Source organism: Hemitrygon akajei, chromosome 2 (genome assembly GCF_048418815.1).
Source record: "Hemitrygon akajei chromosome 2, sHemAka1.3, whole genome shotgun sequence".
Lineage (NCBI taxonomy): Eukaryota > Metazoa > Chordata > Chondrichthyes > Myliobatiformes > Dasyatidae > Hemitrygon > Hemitrygon akajei.
This window is the reverse complement of record NC_133125.1, coordinates 109,244,029-109,264,943: the sequence shown is the minus strand read 5'-3', so window position 1 is coordinate 109,264,943 and position 20,915 is coordinate 109,244,029. Positions and strand designations below refer to the sequence as shown.

Here is a 20,915-nt window from a genome sequence, read left to right as displayed (position 1 = left end):
ACTTAACTTTCAACTGATACACTGTGACTAGGCAAACCATTCATTCTGATTCTGCCAGAATGAAACCAGATTAGGAAAGATGAGAGATGAATACTCCTGCTATTAGCACAGTGATAAAGGCATAGTTCAGGACAGATCTGTTTTGTCACTTAACCTTTAGGTTATTTGTATATTCATGGAGCCATCCCTTAACACCATAATAAACAGCATATTTTGGGTCTCTGGCTTTTGGAATAGACATCAGTATGGAATGCAACACACAAAATGCTGATGCAACTCAGCAGGTCAGGCAGTATCAATGTTTTGTCAATGAAAGTCAAATGTTTTGGACCAAGACTTTTCTTCAGGACTGGAAAAGAAGGGGGAAGATGCTAGAATAAAATGGTGGGGGGAGGGGAAGGAGGATAGCTGGAAGGTAAAAGATGAAGCCAAGTGGGTGGGAAAAGTAAAGGGCTGGACAGGAAGGAATCTGATAGGAGAGGAGAGTGGACCATGGGAGAAAAGGAAGAAAGAGGCACATCAGGGGGGAGAGATTTTTTTTTAAACTGGACAGAGAGATCTATGTTCATGCCATCTGGTTGGAGGCAACCCAGATCCAATACGAGGTGTTGCTCCTTCAACATAAGAGTTGCCTCATTGTGGTGTTAGAGGAAGACATGGTAATGGGAATAGGTATTAAAATGACTGACCACCAGGATATTCTGCTTTTGGCGGATGGAGAAGAGGTACTCGATGGAATATTCAAAGGGGTTCCTCTAGTTGGGATGTGCCATTGTTGGAAGTGTGTAATAATGTAAATTTACCTGACTATATCCCAACTGTTAAAGTAGGTGATTATAACAATAAACAAATACATTTTCAGTTGTAATGTTTAAGTATAAAATGTCGTGTCAGGAGAGTAAGATTCTGTTGGATTCTCCTGTGAATAAACACTTGCAGTACAGGATATATGGCTCAGTTTTAGTCAGTCACAACAAAGACCATTTGTACAGCTTCACTAACTTTTATTACAACTATAAGGCATCAAGTATTTCCAAATGGAGTAGCCATTTCTGGTGGAGACTAAACAAATAATTTCAACTGTCTTATATACACAGCAATATTCAAAAATTTTATTGGTTCGAAATTCAGTTTAAATTGACATATTTGCAAAAGTAATGTAGTATAAAGTTTCCTGTCAACTATTGGACTTCCTTATAAACAACTAAATAAAATTTAATCCTGTAAGTATAGACATGTGATGCAGAGGTTATTGCTTGTGTGAATTAAATACTCTGGAAAAACTCACTGAAGAACAAAATATGAATATTGCTGCAACTACAGTAGACAAAAGGTTCAAGTAACAGAAAAATATTTGAATTTATAGGGCAAGATATAATGAACAGTTTCACTGTTTGATCTTTGCATAAACATTGAAAATAACAGGAATATCGAGGAGCAGATAGGGAAATAGATTCTGGAAAGGTGTAATAATAAGAGTTTTCATGTTGGGAGATTTTAATTTCCCAAATATCAATTGGCATCTCCCTAGAGCAAGGGGTTTAGTTTGTTAGGCGTGTTTAGGAAGGTTTCTTGACTTAGTATGTAGATAAGCCTACAAGAGGGGAGGCTGTACTTGATTTGGTATTGGGAAATGAACCTGGTCAGGTGTCAGATCTCCCAGTGGGAGAGCATTTTGGAGATAGTGATCATAATTCTAGCTCCTTTATAATAGCATTGGACAGAGATAGGAACAGACAAGTTAGAAAAGTGCTTAATTGGAGTAAGGGGAATTATGAAGCTATCAGGCAGGAAATTGGAAGCTTAAATTGGAAACAGATGTTCTCAGGGAAAAGTATGGAAGAAATGTGGCAAATGTTCAGGGGATATTTGTGTGGAGTTCTGCGTAGGTATGTATGTTCCAATGAGACAGGGAAGTTATGGTAGGGTACAGGAACCATGGTGTACAAACGCTGTAATAAATCTAGTCAAGAAGAAAAGCTTACAAAAGGTTCAGAGATATTAGAGATCCAGAAGACTATAAGGCTAATAGGAAGGAATTAAGAAGGAAATTAGGAGAGCCAGAAGGGGCCGTGAGAAGGCCTTGGTGAGCATGATTAAGAAAAACCCCAAGGCATTCTACAAGTATGTGAAGAGCAAGAGGATAAGACAAGAAATAATAGGATCTATCAAGTGTGACAGTGGGAAAGTGTGGAAGGAAACAGAGGAAATAGCAGAGGTACTTAATGAATACTTCAGTATTCACTATGGAAAAGGATCTGGGTGATTGTAGTGATGACTTGCAGCAGACTGAAAAGCTTGAGCATGTAGATATTAAGAAAGAGGATGTGCTGGAGCTTTTGGAAAGCATCAAGTTGGATAAGTTGCTGGGACCAGATGAGATGTACCCCAGGCTACAGTGGGAGGTGAAGGAGGAGACTGTTGAGCTTCTGGCAATGATCTTTCCATCATCAATGGGGATGGGAGAGGTTCCCGAGGATTGGAGGGTTGCGGATGTTGTTTCTTTATTCAAGAAAGGGAGTAAAGATAGCCCAGGAAATTATAGACTAGTGAGTCTTACTTCAGTGGTTGGTAATGATGGAGAAGCTCATGGGAGGCAGGATTTATGAACATTTGGAGAGGTATAATATGATTAGAAATAGTCAGCATAGCTTTGCCAAGGGCAGGTTGTGCCTTACGAGCCTGATTGAATTTTTTGAGGATGTGACTAAACACATTGATGAAGGAAGAGCAGTAGATGTAGTGTATATGGATTTCAGCAAAGCATTTGATAAGGTCCCCCATGCAAGGCTTATTGAGAAAGTAAGGAGGCATGGGATCCAAGGGGACATTGCTTTGTGGATCCAGAACTAGCTTGCCCACAGAAGGCAAAGAGTGGTTGTAGATGGGTCATATTCTGCATGGAGGTCAGTCACCAGTGGAGTGCCTCAGCGATCTGTTCTGGGACCCTTGCTCTTCGTGACTTTTATAAATGACCAGGAGCTTAGAATAAGAGGGCTCTTGGTAAGCCTAGTAATTTTCAAGGTAGGGACATGTTTGGCACAACTTTGTGGGCTGAAGGGCCTGTATTGTGCTGTAGGTTTTTTATGTTTCTATAAGTTGAGGACAGAGTCAGAGACAATCTAAAGTGATGGCAGTCTCGTGCACATTCTATGCAAACCCAACCTGGATTATCCAGCACCTCACAAAACATTACTAAAGGCCAAATTTGTGTCCTCCCCCCAAATTTTCAAGTTCTTTCCAATAACTGATAAATCTGACATCATTCTTAAAGGCAAGTGTGTATTTAGGCAGCAGTATATTTCTGTATAATATCAAGTTCAAGTTTCTAGAACTAAATGCAGCAAATGGTGATGGAATCTGGCCCAGGAACAGAACGGTGAATTATCCTGGTGCAATTTTTTTTTGCTGATTTACAATTCATGTTTTGTTAGTTAACACAATCCTTTCCAGAGCATTTCCCTTATTACTTAAATAAAGGTGCTCCACTTCTCCTTTCCTCTGCTCATAGTGAAGTCTCAAAGACAATACCACTGGAGTGTAAAATTGCAGAGCCATTGGCTTTCATTTGGTCAGTTAGTGTTTCTTCCAAAGATTTCCTTTTCAAGTGCACCTGTCGAAACAAAGAAAGACACAATCCTAAATATGTTCTTGATTACATTCATAATAGGAGCATAATCCTATCGTTTCAAGTGAAATAAAAGTTTGAAATGGCATTTTCTTAGATTTCTTATTTGATTATATGGAAAAGAACAGAACTTTCTTCCTGAAACTATTTTTCTGAACTCATTCTATACTAGACAAACAAATAATTTCCTCATATTTTCACTCCATGAGTAACATATGCATTCAGGTCAAAACATCTTCAACATTACAGTTTAGTCATGCTCAAGTTGCTCGACTCTACCCCAAAACAAAGTAATCCACTTGATTGGCATTACATTCAGAACCTCCATCACAGCTGCACTTTGACTACAAAATCACTACAAGAACTCATCAGGGCTTCATCTGACAGCACCTCGTAAACATCTGACTTCCGCCAGTTGGAAAGAAAGACGGCAGGTGCTGGGAACTTTTCATTTTTAATGGGTCATCATCCCAGAATTCCCTCTCATGGAGCAGTGTGAAAGCACCTGCCACAACATCCTGGAATTCCCTCTCATGGAGCAGTGTGAAAGCATCTGCCACAACATCCTGGAATTCCCTCTCATGGAGCAGTGTGAATGTACCTTCCACAACACCCCGGAATTCCCTCTCATGGGAATTCTCAGTGTGAATGTACCTTCCACAACACCCCGGAATTCCCTCTCATGGGAATTCTCAGTGTGAAAGTACTTTTCATAACACAGGCTCTTTTATTCATGCACTGCAGCAGTTTAAGATGGACTAGTGTAATTTTTGATCAGTTGGACCTAAATTCAATTTAAGCTTCAGAGTTAAAAGTAAATTTATTATCTAAGTACATATATGTCTCCATATTTTTTACTGCCCTGAGATTTTTTTTTAACTTAAGGGTATTCACTGAAAAAAAAGAGAAGCATAAAAGAATTAATGAAAATCTACAATGCAAAAAGTTTGAACAGTAAATGGGCTTTTCCCAACAAGTGCCAATTCCCTTCACTGTGCAGTAAATGGCTGAGCTTCAAACTGCGTTCATCAGTGAAAAATGAAAAATTTCTGTTGAAATGCTAATCTCAGTAAAGATTTTCCTGTCACATAACAATGGAACCTTCAGGTGTTATTTGAACAGGAACAAAATATAACTAAATGTACAATTTATGTTGGTGATTTTAGTCATTAGTTATGGAGCAACACAGTTGCTAGATATTCAGAATAATCCAACAATCTTTTTACACCTTTTCATACATTATAGTATTCCTGTAATTCAGAAAAGGTTACAAATCAGCTTCACAGTGGATTATCTAGGAATTAAGAAGATCAGTGCATGGATTTAGGGTGGATTTGACAATCATGATCACTGCGATGCAGTTAGATGCATACTATAAGGTAAGGTTTCCAATGCCAAGTGTCTGGGGCGTGGAGCAGATAATTAGACACAGGGCCAGTGTATTCCATCCTTCATTCATCTCACAAAATACATTTATGTTAAAATTAATCAAAATTAAATACATTTATCTTGCGGACTCATTCAAAAGTGATTTGTGAAAAGGGTAACAGATTGAAGAATCAACATCATAGTTCCAATTGTCTGACCGGCATTGTCTTCAAATACAAGTTTCCATTGGGAAAATCAGATCAGACCAGTTAATTTACTTTGATTAATCTTGAGCAATAAGCAATGGAATACAAAGTGCTGAAGTAATGGAAATTTAATATTAGTAAAGTTAGTTTCTGATTTTGACAGAGATGGAAAAAACCTCCACATACTGTACATCCAACAATCAAAAGACTCAGTCAACCTTTCACACCATCCAGCTAATGCCATAGAAATTGGATGGAAACACCTACAAAACATCTGTTTTAATATTTAATTTTAGATAAAGATGTTCAAAATGCATTGTTTTCATCTAAATGTCAGGGATACCGCTGAGGAATGTACCATTTTCTCTGTGGTGGTAATCAGTTGCTGCAGTAACTGGTTTGATGGTAGTTTCATTACAAGTTAATTTGATTTAATGTCGCACTTACTCTTCTTGGAAGTGCCATCTTATTCTAAAACAGGAGTTCCCAACCTGGGGTCCACAGACCCTTGCTCAATGGCATTGGTACATGGCATAAGAAGGTATCAGCGCTTGCCCTTCCCTTGGACTACATCAGTGACGTGGAGAGGGGTAACCCGCTGCATGGGCAACAGCCGGTTCTTCAAATCGTCCCGCCCAGGCTTGTGTCCTGGAGAGGACCCAGTTGTATACCCATGATGCCCTGGGATCGATGGCTGCCTACTACCCTAAGCAAAACCATCCCTCTCTACACAGATGTTTTATTTTAAACTGCACAATTTTAACTGCTTTCACCTACATTTCAAACTCCTTACAACATTTTACCTTGCAGCTATTTGATTAAAGCTCTAAGTACAAGAGATTCTGCAGATGCTGGAAATTCAGATTAACATATACAAAATGCTGAAGGAGCTCAGCAGGTCAGGCAGCATCAATGGAGATGAATAAACTGTTGACATTTCAGGCCGAGACCCTTCATTGGGACTGGAAAGGAAGGAAGAAGAAGCCAGAATAAGAAGGTGGGGGGAGGGGGAAGAAGTACAAGCTGGAAGGAGATAGGTGAAACTCGGTGCATGGGGGAGGGGGATGTGCTATGAAGCTGGGCGGTGATAGGTAGAAAAGGTAAAGGGCTGAAGAAGTAATCTAATAGAGAGGAGAATGGACCATGGGAGAAAGGGAAGTAGATGGGGCTCCAGGGAGAAGTGATAAGCAAGTGAGGCGAAGAGGTAAGAGGGGAGCCAGAGTGGGGAATGGGAAGAGAGGGAAGGGGGAAGGGGAAAAGTACCAGTTGCCATCAGGTTTGGAGGCTACCTAGATAGAATATGACATGTTGCTCCCCCACCCTGAGGGTGGTCTCATCGTGACAGAAAAGAAGGCCATGCATAGACTGATATGTTGGAACGGGATTGGAAATTGGAATTAAAATGATAGGCCCCCAGGAAACTCTGCTTTTTGCAGACAGAGTGAAGTTGCTGGACAAAGTAGTCCCAACCTATGTCAGGTCTCAACAATGTAGAGACTGCATTGGGAGCACTGGATACAGTAGACGATTCCCAACAGATTGGCAGGTAAAGTGTTGCTTCATCTGGTAGGACTATTTGGGGCCCTAAATGGAGGTAAGGGAGGAGGTTGATGGGGCAGGTGTAGCACTTGTTCTGCTTGCAGGGCTAAGTTCCAGGAGGGAGGACGGTGGGGAGGGAAAATAGACAAGGGAATCATGGAGGAAGCGAATCCTTGTGGAAAGCAGAGAGTGGGGCAAGAGATAAAGACATATTTGGTTGTAGGATCCCCTTGGCAAAAATTGTGGAGGATGATGTGTCAGATGTGGAATGCCCATGGGTGGTAGGTAAGAGCAAGAGGTAGCGGGAAGATGGGGTGAGACTGAAAGTCTGGGAAATAATGGATATGAGGGTGAGGGCGACATCAATGGTGGAGGAAGGGAAACCCCGTTCTTTGTAAAAGGAGAACATCTGTGATGTTCTGGAAAAGATATGGCAGAGACGATGGAACTGAATGAAGAGAAACACATTTTTACAGGTGGGATGAAATACAGTCAAGATAGCTGCGAGAGTCTGTAGGTTTATAAAAGATATCAGTAGACAGTTTGTCTCCAAAGATGGAGACAGAGAGATCAAGAAAGGGAAGAGAGGAGTCAGAAATGGACCGAATGAATTTTAAACTCCTAATGAAACTCTGACTATGCAGAAGTGTACAGGCAAGGTCTGCCAGACATGCCCAACAGTTTAACTAGTGACTCATAAGTGTGCACTAAACCTATCAGTCATTCAAACAAGCTGGTAAATTCATTATTCCATATAGTCTATGGAGGTAAAATAGATCACAAAGCTAGCAGCCTAGTTGGTAGCAATAAACATGCTGTACAGTCACATCGTTGCATTGTACACTCCATCTGAAGCTCATTGCATTGATTGGACGTACTAGGGATAAATTTCTAGGCAAGCTTACTTGCTTGCCAGTTTGTACAAAACCACAACACACAAGATTTCAAGTAACCCTGCTTTCTAAGCCATTGTGTAAAAATGTCTAAAATATCTCAAGAACATATTCCCCGCCTGCCCAGGTCAGGATAAATCTGGTAAATAATTTCCTCAAGCAACAAATCTGCATTTACTAAAGACCACAGCAAGCTTTTACTTTCCATCGTACTGCTGGCCCCATTGTTTATGCAACTACTTAGAGAAGTAATGCACAGGAGAATTTAAAGCAAATGTCTTAACACCTTTCATTGCACAGAAATTGTAATAATTATTGATCATACATGCTGATACATTTTAATGCTTTATCAATATCAAATAGAAGGAAGAAAGTATTGCTATGATAAGTAAAATCATTTTTGCTGTTGAATTGAAAGATAAATGAAAAACGGGGTAACAAAAGGCAAGTAAATCTAGTCCCTGCACAAGGATTTCTCATTTTCTAACATGAAATGAACAAAATAGGTTTGACAGTAATATCAGATTAGGACCAGTACATTGTCAGAAGCATGACTGACAAGTGTAGATACTTCAGTATTATTTGTATTAAATCTCTGCATTGAATTTGTTGCGTAAAGCAATTTTTTGAGTTGGTAAATCAGTGCGATGAAGAGAGCGACTACAATGAGAAAAAAAGCAACCTGACAATGACCAAACCAAGCAACATTCTGAAAATGTAAAAAAGTGATACTGAAGTAATAAGGTAGTCATATGCTGGGCCTTTCAATTGTTATAGTCTATCAAATTCTACTTGTGCTGAGGCAGATGTAGGTCTTCCGATAAACGCAAAACCTGAATAAAAAGGAAATGAAATAATATCAGGTCTTACTGTTTTTTAATGGCCACATTCTAGCCATTTTTCACACTTCCTTGGCATCTCTGTTCTTTGACAAGTAAACATAACACAAATGAATTGATGCCAAGGCTACTTCAACTTTATCTGAAATGTATTCAAGAGAAAGAATACATAAATAAAAGATGTATTTACACAACATATATAAAATCTTTTTTCCTTTGATCTTTAGAGTGTAGTTAGTTGGTTAAAAATATGACTATCAAATCCTGGAATTAATCTGATCTCTGTCTGTTCTGGTTGCCTTTAATACAGCTTGAAATAAAGGCTTATTGAAAAGCAGATCAATTTTGAACTTTAAATCAAGTACTTCTCAAAGAGGCATGCTATTCCACAACTATTTTAAAGAATGAAATTATTTTGTTTCTCTAAGGAATACGGCAAGTAATCAAGCAGGATTTGGCAACAGCTTGGAATACTGGAATTTTCTCCCACCATCCTTTTTATTTACCACCATATTGTTAAAAATTTTAGGAACTTACTAAGCCAAAAGCTAACCTCTTATTCTTAATTCGAGCTAGTTACCAGCGATGACTTGCTGACTAGGAGCTTTGGAGCCAGAATACAAAACAGATGCATTTCCTGATGAAGTGATACATTTGATTGTACAAATTGCAAAGGCCAGGAAGAAAGTAATACACAATTGTTAAGCATAGTAAACAGAAAACACAATTAATACATTGACTTGACTAATTACAATGAATAGCAGAAAAAAATCCTGTAGTTTACTAAAATGTTTGTTATGAGGACAGATGTTCTGAAGCTGTGTCTGTAGCTGCTAGTATTTAAACATCTTCTCTGCTTGGAAGGTCAGCAATACAGATTACATTTTTCAGCTGAAGTTCCTGTAGGACCTGTGCTGGCACGATTAGCTCTCCATAAAATTACAAGGGCGAGTATTTTTGTTTTCATTTCTGATCACTTTTCATTTTGCAACTAACCAAACCCAGTCTTGTCCATACCTGACATCACAATGAAGAAATATGCAGCAGGGGCTACAGAATATTACTGAGGAGTAATACTCTCATAAACTCAATCACACAAACCCATGAAAGCTCAGCTACTTGAAGCACTGATCTCGATCTCTCTGCAAGGACTCACAAGAAAGAAAGAGGTGGCTGCTGTAAGGCAAGAAGGAAAGTAACTGGAAAATGTAGTATTCCCCGAGAAGTTTTCCTGCAAGCTGATGACAAGGGATCCCACTTGCTTTTAAAGTTGTTCATCAATGCCATTGATACAGTACATCATGTATCTAAAAACCTTGACCAGAAATAATAATCGGTCATTATCATATGCAACTCTGGTAGGTCAACCAATGGTCCAGGAATCTACAGGCAACATCCCTCTTGTGCGCCATCTACAAACTCCGAGATCACATCAAACTCTGAAGAAATATTGCTGATAGTAAACTGGCAAAAGGCTTTGCATGTCCAGGGGATGAATTCCTCACTAGAAGTACCCAGCCTCTGACCTGCCCTTCAGTCCACGTGGCTAATCTAATTTCATTTCTGGACAACACCCACTCCCGAAGATTCTTTTGGTGGAAAAGTTGGTGATGGTCAATCCCATTATGGATGCATATATATTAGACTAAACAAATCAGAGAGCATTCTTTTAAACTGAGAATAATAAATCTTCTAATAGGAATCTGAGGAGAGGATATGTAAGCAAATCACAAAAGTAAAAGAAATATGGTTATAGTAATGAGTTATTTTAATTTTCAGAATATTAGAAGGGATTAGGAGACTAAAGGGCTGAGATGGAGTGGAATTTACTAAATGCATCCAACACAGGTTGTTGAGACATTATGTAGGTAGTCCTACTGCTGAAGGGGTTGTGCTTCATATTATCTTAGGAAATTAAACCAGGCAGATAGTGGAGGTGTTGGTTAGAAAACACTTTGCAAACAAGAATGTAAGTTTCAGAGTTCAAAATTAAAATCAGAATCTGGTTTATTATCCCTGACAGGTGTTGTACGTTTTTGATTTGTGGCTGCAGTATACAGTACAAGGCATAAAATTTACTCTGAGTTAGTGGTCACCAACCTTCTTAAGCCCAAGATCCCCTATCTCGGCCTTAGTGAAAGACAAGATTGACCCCAGATCGATTAGTTACACGCATGCGCACTGGGGCAGAAAAGACCGGAAGTAAAACCCCGCAACCCGGAAATAGCGATACTCGAAGCAGGTTCCTTATGTCCAGTCTATTCTGCAATTTAGTTTTCGCGACTCTCAGCACCTAGCTTCTGTCCCACTTGCTCACGTTTTTTCCACTCACAAAACTCAACGGGTTTGTCTTTAAGTGCAGGGTGCTTGGACTCTAAGTACCGAAGCAGTTTTGAGGGCTTCATTGCCTCATAGACAGCCTCCCGGCCCGAACTCCAGCCTCCCACCCGCCCGCTGCCATATGCTTTGGCCAGGTGTGGCTGGTTGTGGGTGGGGCAAGAGGACAAGGTGAGGGCCGGAGGTCCCCATACTGGAGAGAGCGACCGACTGAGCGAGGAGTGCGACAGGGCGTGCGCCCGCTCCCCCCTTGTAGGATCTATCGGCTGACAAAAGTTTGTTTCAGTAGATCGCAGCGAGGTAGCTGCTCTGCTACTTACGAAACCCTGAGCCCGAATTAGGTTGTCTGTGAATATTTTAGCACCGGGTTCCCCACGAACATTCGGTGTGGTGAACAGGTTTTGAGGCCGCGCCCATCTGTCTGCTCTCCAGACCAGTAGCAACGGCACTTCCCGCCGACCGCGCAAGGCCAACCAGTGATCCCTGGCATGAGGGCGTCACTGCGTTTAGGTGACTGATGACCTTGCGTGGGTTCAAGTTCAACAGTGGCTGTGACAGGGAATGAAGAAAAATGTAATTGACTCATACTGTTTCCTCGCGGCCCGGTGGTTGGGGACCACTGAAGTACACTGTGTAGTGCTGGGGAGCTACACGCATGCGCACTGGGCAGAAAGAAAGGAACTAAAACCCCGCAACCCGGAAACAATCTCTCAACAGTATTTGTGTATTTATTTTTCTTTTTTTTGGGGGATCTACTGGGAAAGTCTCAAAGATCGACGGGTTGGCGACCACTACTCTAAGTTATAATTTAAAAATGTTGCAAAAGAGGAATAGTGAAGTAGTATTCATGGGTTTGTGGACTTTTCAGAAATGTGAAGGCAGAGAGGAAGAAACTGTTCCTAAAACATTAAGTGTGGGTCTTCAGGTTCCTATACTTCCTCCCTGATGGTAGTAATGAGACGAGGACATGTCCCAGATGGCAAGGGTCATTAATGATGGAAAGGGATAAAGTTGGTTAGTTAAATCCTTAAATTAAGGTAGACTGCATTAGAGAGGACATGTGGATAGTAGATTGGGAGCAAATATTTGCAGGTAAAACAATATCTAAAACGTGGGAGACTTGGAACAATTCAGGGACAGCATGTTCCAGTAAAGATTACTGAAAAAAGTAGCCAGATTAGGGAAACTTGTATGACAAAGGTTGTTAAAGGGTGACTTGGGAAAAATAAAGGAAGCATAGGGCAGATATAATCATCTATAATCAAGCTAGTCATTGGAAGAATATAGAGGGTGTAGGAGAGCAGCAAGAGGTCACCCTTGGCAGGAAAGATTAAGGAAAACCTTAAGTTATTCAATATTAGACCAAGAAGATAGCGACAGAGAGAATACATATCCTTCGGGACTGAAAGAGTAATCTATGTGTGGAGCCAGATGATGTGGATATGTTTGTACATGAATACTTCTTGTCCGTATTCACCAAGGAGAACAATGTGGAGGATTGCATGTTCCAGGGTGGATCCATTGATTGTCTGAACCATGTAGGTACTGAGAAGGTGGAGGTGGTAGATGCCTTGATCTACACAAGGACCGGATGAGATCTATCCAAGGAAACTATGGGAAACAAAGGAGGACACTGCTGGGACTGTGACAGAGATTTCTGCATCTTTGTTACCCAGACAAAATACTGGAGGATAGCTCATGTTGGTCCTTTATTTAAAAAGGGCAGCAGGGATAAAACAGGTAACTGTAGGCCTTATAATTAGTGATAGAGAAGTTACTGGAGGTTAAAGGACATAATTTATGTTCAATTGGAAAGGCTGGGGACGATTGGGGCTGTTACCCAGCATGGCCTTGCGAGAGGGAAATCCTCTCTCTAATTTGACTGAGTTTTTTGGGGAGGAGAGGTAACTAAGGTGACTGACAAAAGCAGGGTAATAGGTGTTATCCCTACAGATTTTGGTAAGGCACTTGACAAGGGTCCTGGTCTGGAAGGTCAAGGCACATGGGATCCAAGGTGGAATGGACACCTGGATCCAGAACTGGATTGTTCAAAGGAGGGAGAAGATGGTGTTAAAAATCTGTGACCTGTGATATAGAGCGTGTTGAAAAAGTATTCAGTCCCCACAACTATTTTCACATTTTATCGGCTTATTTTCTAAATTTAAAATATATCGAAGCAGAATTGTTTGAGCTAATCTACAAAACACTGTGCATCATATCAAATAAAAAGAAAATTTAAATAAAAAACCAAAATTGTGACGCTGAAAAACAATTCATTCCCTTTGTAATTATTATGCTAATTTTCCTGAGGTGCAATCCTGTATATTCCTTTCACAGCTCACACAATTTATTGATATAGAAAATTGGAGAGACACCCATTTTCAATGAATTCATAAGTATAAACAAACCATCACTCTGTTGGTTCTAACAATATGATAGATTTTCAAAAGACCAAACCAAAATGAAGACAAAGGACTACTTAAGACAAGTCAGGGAAATGATAATAGAGAAGCACAAGACCATATCATAGGTACTGAGTATACCGTTCTTAAGAGCTCAGTGCAGTCCATCGTAAAAAAGGAGGAAAAATATGAAACCACAGCCTCACTGCCTAGGTCAGGCTGCCTTCTAACCTTAGTTGCTGGAGAATAATTGTACTTGTAAAAGAGACTACAGTGATGCCAACAGTCACTCTGAGTGAACTGCAGAAGTCAGTGGTTGCAACCGGAGATGAAGTTCTTGGCTCCACAATTTCTAGACCTTGCATAAAATGTATTTATGTAAGAGTGGCGAGGGAGAGGCCCTGGCTAAGAAAAAAAACCATATCCTTGCCAGTAAAGATTTTGTAAAGTGTCACTTGGAAGATACCGTAAAGATGTGGAAGAAGGTCTTGTGGTTGGATGAGACTAAAGTGGAATATTTTGGCTTTAACACTAAGCGTTATGTGTGGCTTTAATTGAATACTGCACATCAGCCAGGTACCACGATCCCTACTGCAAAATACGATGGAAGTAGCATCATGCTACGAGGATGCTCTTCAGCAGTAAGGACTGGTAATCTGGTCAGGATTGATGGGCAGATGATTTGTCTTTCAAAAGGACAACAACCCAAAGCACACTGTTAGGGCAATCATGAAGTAGGTTCAAAAGAAGAAAACTGATGTCCTTGAGTGGCCCAGTAAGAGTCCTGACCTTAACCCCATTGAACATCTCTGGCAAGTCCTCAAGATAGCTGTCCACCGCTGCTCCCCAACTAACATGGCACAGCTTGAGCAATTTTGCAAGGAGGAATAGGTAAATATTGATCCATCACATTGTGCAAAGCTAATAGAGAATTATCCTATAAGAGCACTAATGTGAACAGTTGCAAAAGGTGATTCAACCAATTACTGATCAAAGGGGGAAAACACAGACAAGAGAAAATCTGCAGATGCTGGAAATCCGAGCAACACACACAAAATGCTGGAGGAACTTAGCAGGCCAGGCAGCATCTATGGAAAAAAGGACAGTCAACGTTTCGGACCAAGACCCTTTCTACAGCTGATGTTTTGGGCCGAAACGTCGTCTGTCCTTTTTCCCATAGATACTGACGGGCCTGCTGAGTTCCTCCAGCATTTTGTGCGTGTGGATCAAAGAAGGATGAATATTTCTAAAAACTGACATCTCAGTTTTTGAATTTTTAGTTTTTTATGCTTTATAATTTTTCCTGATTCAAATAAAAATTCTCAATTAAACTGATCAAAACCCCTGGTTGTTATACTAATTTATCTGAACAAAGGGGCATGAATAGTTTATAAGGCACTATACCTCAGGAACTGGTACTGGGATTTCTGCTGTTCATGATGTACATTAATGATTTGGGTGTGAATGTAGGGGCGAGTTTGTGGGTGATGCAGAACATTGTTTAGGGGTCCAGCAGGACATACTATAGATCAGTTGGAATGTTTGGTGTAGCATTGATGGAATTTAATCCCAACATGAGTAAGTATATTTTGGGAAATCAAATAGGGGTAGTACATATGTAGTAAATGAGAGGGCATTAAGGAATGTATATGAACCTCATAGACCAAGTCCACAGTTCCCTGAGAATATCAAGTGTTGAATGGTGATGATCAATATCTTTTTCCTGTGGGAGTGAAGTCAAAGACAAGAGGGCATGCTTTTAAGGTGAGAGGTAGGGGATTCAAAAGGAATCTTTGGGTTGAGTTTTTTTTTTACACAGAGAGTGGCTGACATCAGGAATGTGTTGGCAGAGGAAGTGGTGGAATCAAATATGATTACTACATTTAAGAAGCATTTAGACAAACATTTAAATAGGCAAGGCATAGAAGGAAGCAGTCTTAATGTGGGAAAGTGTATTTAGTGTAGATGAGCAAAGTCAGCCTGCAATGGAAACACAACATCTCAGTATAGGGTTTCAGTTATGTGGAAGGAGAGAGTTAAATTAAATATAGTAAAAAGGACTAAAATGGTATTGGGTGATGTTAGAAAATAGATTAGAACAGATGGGGACAGGCCAAAGAGGGACCATAAGGAATACAAATACCTATATGAAATATAAATAAAGTTGGTTAGGAACATATATAATTAGTAGAATAATGAAGCAGTGGCAAAAGGGAAACCGTAGAGGAATAGCAATGCCAAGTAAAAAGATAGTTGTTATGGACAGAGAAGATACTCTTGAAGGTTTAAGGGCAAAACCAATTTGGTTAGAGTTCAGAAGCAAGAAAGGAGCTATGGTGTCCAAAATTGAGATTGAGATAAAGGAGCAAAATTACAGAAATTGGGAGATTTCAATTACTCCAGGATCAATTGGAAAAGTGTTTAATGTGAAGAAAGAGAGGACGTTCTGAAATGCACAGAGGAGAAATTTCACAATCACCTAAAAAGGAGAGGAAGCAATGAAGTAGGTCAGTCAAAGTGGGAGAATAGTTGGGGACCAGTGATCACCAAATCATACAGTTGATGATAATAAAGGAGAGCAGCAAAATAACTACAGAGTACAACCTCTACATTTCAGGTGAGCTTACTTCCATGGGAAGAGACAGAATGTGTTCCTGATAAACTGAACCAAAGTGTTAGTAAACAACAGTGGAACAAAGGGTCATTTTTAAAGAGGAGGGCTTAGAAATGCCATTGCACAACCACTACCCTCCTCCATACATCACAAGTAAAAATTCAAAGCCATGCATTTCCAGACACAACCTAGCATATGCACACAATTTCGTACGCATTTCTGGCTTGTTGGAAAACTTCAATGTCTGTCTTTTGACAGGTTTTTCTTAGTCCTAACACCTTTTTCACAAAACAAAAACTGTCCCAAATGATGCCCACAGTAGAGTGACATGTAAAATGTGTCATCAGTAGGATCCTTGGACAGATCAGTGACATTCAGAGAGAATCATATTTACTGAATGAAAATACTGTTACAGTAGTACAGTACTAATACTGTTCCCCATGAAATGGACCTAAATTTTAAAAGTTTTCTTTGTCTTTAGAGTGATTTCTTGCAGCCTCAAATTCAGCCTTATGCGTGCTTACAGTGCTTTGTCTGCAGCGGTTATTTCACAGTCATTTTTAGCTTTCTAGCTTCAGGATCGTTCCAGACTGCATCTTATGATCTCTGCCGCATCATGAAAATTTTCTGCTCACTGCTGCATGAGGGAGATCACCCAAATTCAAGACTCAAGGAGACTTCATCTACTTTTCCTTCAGCCCATAGGAGCAGGAAAAGCAGATTTGCACTGCAAGCTTCCCCTAAGTAGTCTGCATGTACTGTAGCTTGCATTCAGTCAAAACCTAGGAGGTGGTAAAGGATTGCTTACAGTAGTGGTCGCCAGTCGATCGTGATCAACCAGTCGACCTTTGAGACTTTCCCAGTAGACCCCAAAAAAAGAAAGATAAATACACAAATACTGTTGTAATGTAAGCATTACAAAAATAAGTAATACTAATTAGGATAATGGTAATATAGCAATACTCCCACTATGGAAAGCTGTTTGTAAAGAGAAGTTGTTACTGGGTTGCGGGATTTTACTTCCGTTCTTTCTGTGAAGTGCAGAAGTGCTGCAACGATTTGTTGACTTGCTGCCTAAGATAAAGACTTTTCTGTCGACAAGAAACGAGGAGCACGAGGAACTGTCAGATGATGCATGGCTACTGGATTTAGGGTTTCTGACAGACCTAATGGCTAAATTAAATGCACTTAAGAACGAGCACATGGGAAAAGACCGAACCCACATGATAAGTGCAATAAATGCGTTTAAGGCCAAGCTCAATGTTTGGATTTCAAATTTAAAGAACGGGAGGCTGACACACTTTCCTAACTTGGAGAAAATGTTACATGCCATCAAGGAAAAAAACACTTTTCGCCCTGAGTAGTACTGTGCTTACCTAGACAAACTGGCATCAGAGTTTGACTGGCGTTTTGGGGAGTTAAACATCATGAAAGATATTGCTGCATTTATTTCAAACCCATTTCTGCTGATTGATATAGAACAGATAGCAGCCAAATTCCAGCAAGTATATGGTGTGCCAAGTGTTAATGAAATGGAAATAATTGATTTGCAAAATGACATCAAGCTTAAAGCAAGATGAAGGGACGGTGACTTTTGGGGGCTTGGCAGCAGGGAGAAGCTTCCTCATCTCACCACGTGTGCACTAAAAGTCAGTGCCTACTTCGGGTCAACTTATCTGTGTGAAATTGCATTTTCACAGATGAAAATTATTAAATCTAAGTACAGGAGCTGTCTTACTGACAGACACCTCACAGACTGTCTCAGACTGGCTGTCTGTAGTTATGAGCCAAATTTCAATGAACTAGCAGAAAGTATTCAGCCCCAATCATCACACTGAGTGCCACAGTCAATTTTTATTCATTTATTTTTCGTGTTGAAGTAAAATTAAATAATGAAACTTAGAATTAAAGGTATGAAGTATTGTAATATTCTTAAAGAAAGACAGCTATGGCCTGTTTGATATGCTAGTTACAGTTTTTTTCTTGGTTGAATTAATTTGAAAGTTTGACAAAAGCATTTTACGTAAATCAAATACAATCAGCCCAAGTAAAAGTCCTCAAGTTGGAAGTACATTCTGAGCTGTTTTTTCTCTAAACAATTTAGTCGGTCGATCTTGCCTTTCACTAAGGCCGAGGTAGGGGATCCTGGGCTTAAAAAGGTTGGCGACCACTAGCTTACAGTATATTGTAGGTCACTTTATGTTACCTGCAAAGATTGCAGCTGCTAATTTTGTAAGAACTTGTAAGGCAAAGCACAGAGAATGTTAATGTTAGCATAAACCCAACAACAGTATTTGTGAACCTCTTAAATGAAGGTCTTATTCAGTGCTAAGGTGACTTGCAATGCTGTTTTAACATCAAAAGAGGAATGTGAAACAATTTCTAGGTTAAAATTTCTAACTATTATCTAAGTACCTTTTATACATTCTTTATAGCAACATTTTACATACTTTCCTTTGTCTACAGTGTCACGAAAGTAGATTTACCCAGAGGCAAGTTATAGCCATAGTTAACTTACCTACAGAGAAAGGCTGATTTCCATGTTAGAAATTGAAAAATTTAGATACCAAAGTGCACTTTTCTAAATAATTGCAACTTTTAGAACTCTCCAGATTTCAAGGGATCAGCACTAGTGTCTACTATTAGCTCTAAACTTATGTTTGCTCAAAATGTCTCATTATACTAACAAATGTGCAGAGTTTGGTCATCAATGTTAAACATTTTGAATGTAAAAAATCAATAGTGTGAATCATATCATGAAGAGCTTTAGAAAAATTGAATACATGCTTTGTGCATTAACCACCAGTTGATATTTTTGGAGACATTTAATCAATTGTGCATATCACACTATGGTTTCAGTATGCTGCACCAGATAATACCCTCTGGATTCCAGACAAAAAATAAATCTATTTCAAATTCAGTTGAAATGGGCAAGGACAGATCTTCAGGACAGGGTTGAGTATTAAGGGGCATTCGATACAAACATGCTCTCTCATGTTATCTGTGAGTAGTTGTTTTTAAAAATATATGTATTTTAAATGTTTCTATGGCTTATTGCAAATGCAGAACGATGTCTTTCAACAGATGGATCAAAGAAACTGTCAGAAAAGAAAAAATGGCTCAGCACCAACAATTCAAAACCAGTACATGTCATGCTACTTTGAAACAAGTTATGTTACATAATTGATTAACTTATTGATTTCAAAACAAGTACGAAAAGAGTTGCAGTTAATCTTCACATGTAACTTAAATTTATATAGGAAATGCAAACAATGATCTTTCATATACAACCATACCTCTTTTGCTATATTTGTCAGAGCAATTGCTTCAGTTTTGCCCAAGTGTTGAACCATTCTGTATAAGAAACCATCCTTGTTCTCAAGAAGAACGTAAGGTTCCTCGTATTCAGCAACTCTTCCTTGATCCAGCACCTATAGGTAACAGTTAAAGCAAAAACATTCAAAAAGTGTAGTCAACCAAAAATACTCTCATATCAGACCCAGACAAAATGAATGTGAAAGGAAAACAGAAAGATAGCGAAGTCCAAACAAGGAGTCTAGCAATTTTTACTTCTATGCTGCGAATGTGTTTTGGGATGTTGGGGCTCAGATCTGACTTGAACTTTTAAACTCAGCTGTCTGGAAATGTTAATAGGTTTCACTGGTATTTTCAGCACAACTTAGTATTTTTTTTCCCCAGAGTGGAGCACAATATTGCACTTGCTAGGTCGGAACCTGATACACATTTTAAATGATGAAATTGCATTATATTGATTCAAATCAGACTAGTTATTGGTCAGTCACAGGGAAGTCAGCTTTCATTGCTTAATGTGCACTACTGTGATTTAGAACAAAGATTTTGTTCAATCATCTGCAGAATTCTGCTGATTTGGAATCCCATTCCTGTCGACCACAGAAAATTTGGGTGATGTCCACTATTCTATATCCACTCTCCAGATCTACACACTACCATCCCAATGTGCATCTGACAAGGTGTCAGTGAGTCATTGCCTTGGTCTGCTGCAGTTCTTCTTGTCAAGGCAATTCCAAAGTTCCAGGATTTAGACCCAATGATACGAAGGTCATTTTATATTCTTCTAGGTCATCTTGGAGGGGAATCTGTATATGGCAGTATTCTTTTGCACCTGTACCAGTGTAGCCTAGGCGAGTGACTGGAAGAGTAACTTAAAATGATACATACTATACACCTTGAAAGTGGTGTATGCCAGTGCTAGAGGGAATGAATGTACAGGACTGATGGATTGTCTGCTAAGTCCTACCCTCATCCTGGCAAATGGAGATTGTTCCACTCAGCAGCTGACTTGTATCTTGTAGATGATAGAAAACTCCTGAAAAATCACTGGAGGATTTCTAGAATTTGACCTTTCACAAACAAGAGGAAATCTGCACATGCTAGAAATCCAAACAACACACACAAAATGCTGGGGGATCTCAGCAGGCCTGGCAGCATCTATGGAAAAGAGTACAGTCGACATTTTGGGCTGAGACCCTTTGGCTGGATCTGACTTTTGCTTGCTTGTAGCTAGATACAAGATTTTGATGGTCAATGACTCAAAGAAAGGTAGGTGGTCAGATTCTTTCATGCAGGAGATGGCCATTACCTAGCAACCTCATGTCATTAATTACTCAGTACTTAACAGATCATGGATATTGTCTAGGTCTTGTTGCATAGTCTCCTTTGTTTGAGGAGATGTTCATGGAACTGAACCCTGCACTAATCAAACATGCACACCTCTGACCCTATGATAGAAGTGAGGTAATTGATGAAGTAGTTTAAGACAGCTGGAATTTTGACACTGAGGTCCTCCTGACAATGAGGTTCTGGAGCTGGATGACTGATCTGCAATAACCACGACCATCCTCCCTCATGCACGGTTATGACTCCAGCCGCTGGAGTCCTTTCACTAAAATGTCTTACCAGAAGCTCTGATGTCACATTTGGGGCAAAGGAGTCACATTGCCTCCGGCAGTCAGCTCTTTGGTGAATGTTTGAAACAAGGCTGTGATGAGGGCTGGAGTTGAGTGGTCTCAGAAATGCGAGCACCTGACTCACCAAGGCTATAGACTAA

At 39.8% G+C, this 20,915-nt stretch overlaps 1 protein-coding gene across 2 annotated transcripts in view; it reads right to left on the bottom strand.

Annotated features, from left to right (window-relative positions):
* Positions 1 to 983: 983 nt before the first annotated feature.
* Positions 984 to 20,915, bottom strand: part of abcc4 (ATP binding cassette subfamily C member 4 (PEL blood group)) — a 274,021-nt gene continuing 254,089 nt past the window's right edge. For both annotated transcript variants that reach the window (XM_073027133.1, XM_073027141.1), the window contains 2 exons: positions 19,123 to 19,257; positions 984 to 3,613 (listed from right to left, as the gene is read on the bottom strand). In XM_073027133.1, coding sequence (XP_072883234.1) covers positions 3,506 to 3,613; positions 19,123 to 19,257 — 243 coding nt within the window. In that variant the 3' untranslated portion in view covers positions 984 to 3,505. The remainder of the gene's footprint in view (positions 3,614 to 19,122; positions 19,258 to 20,915) is intronic.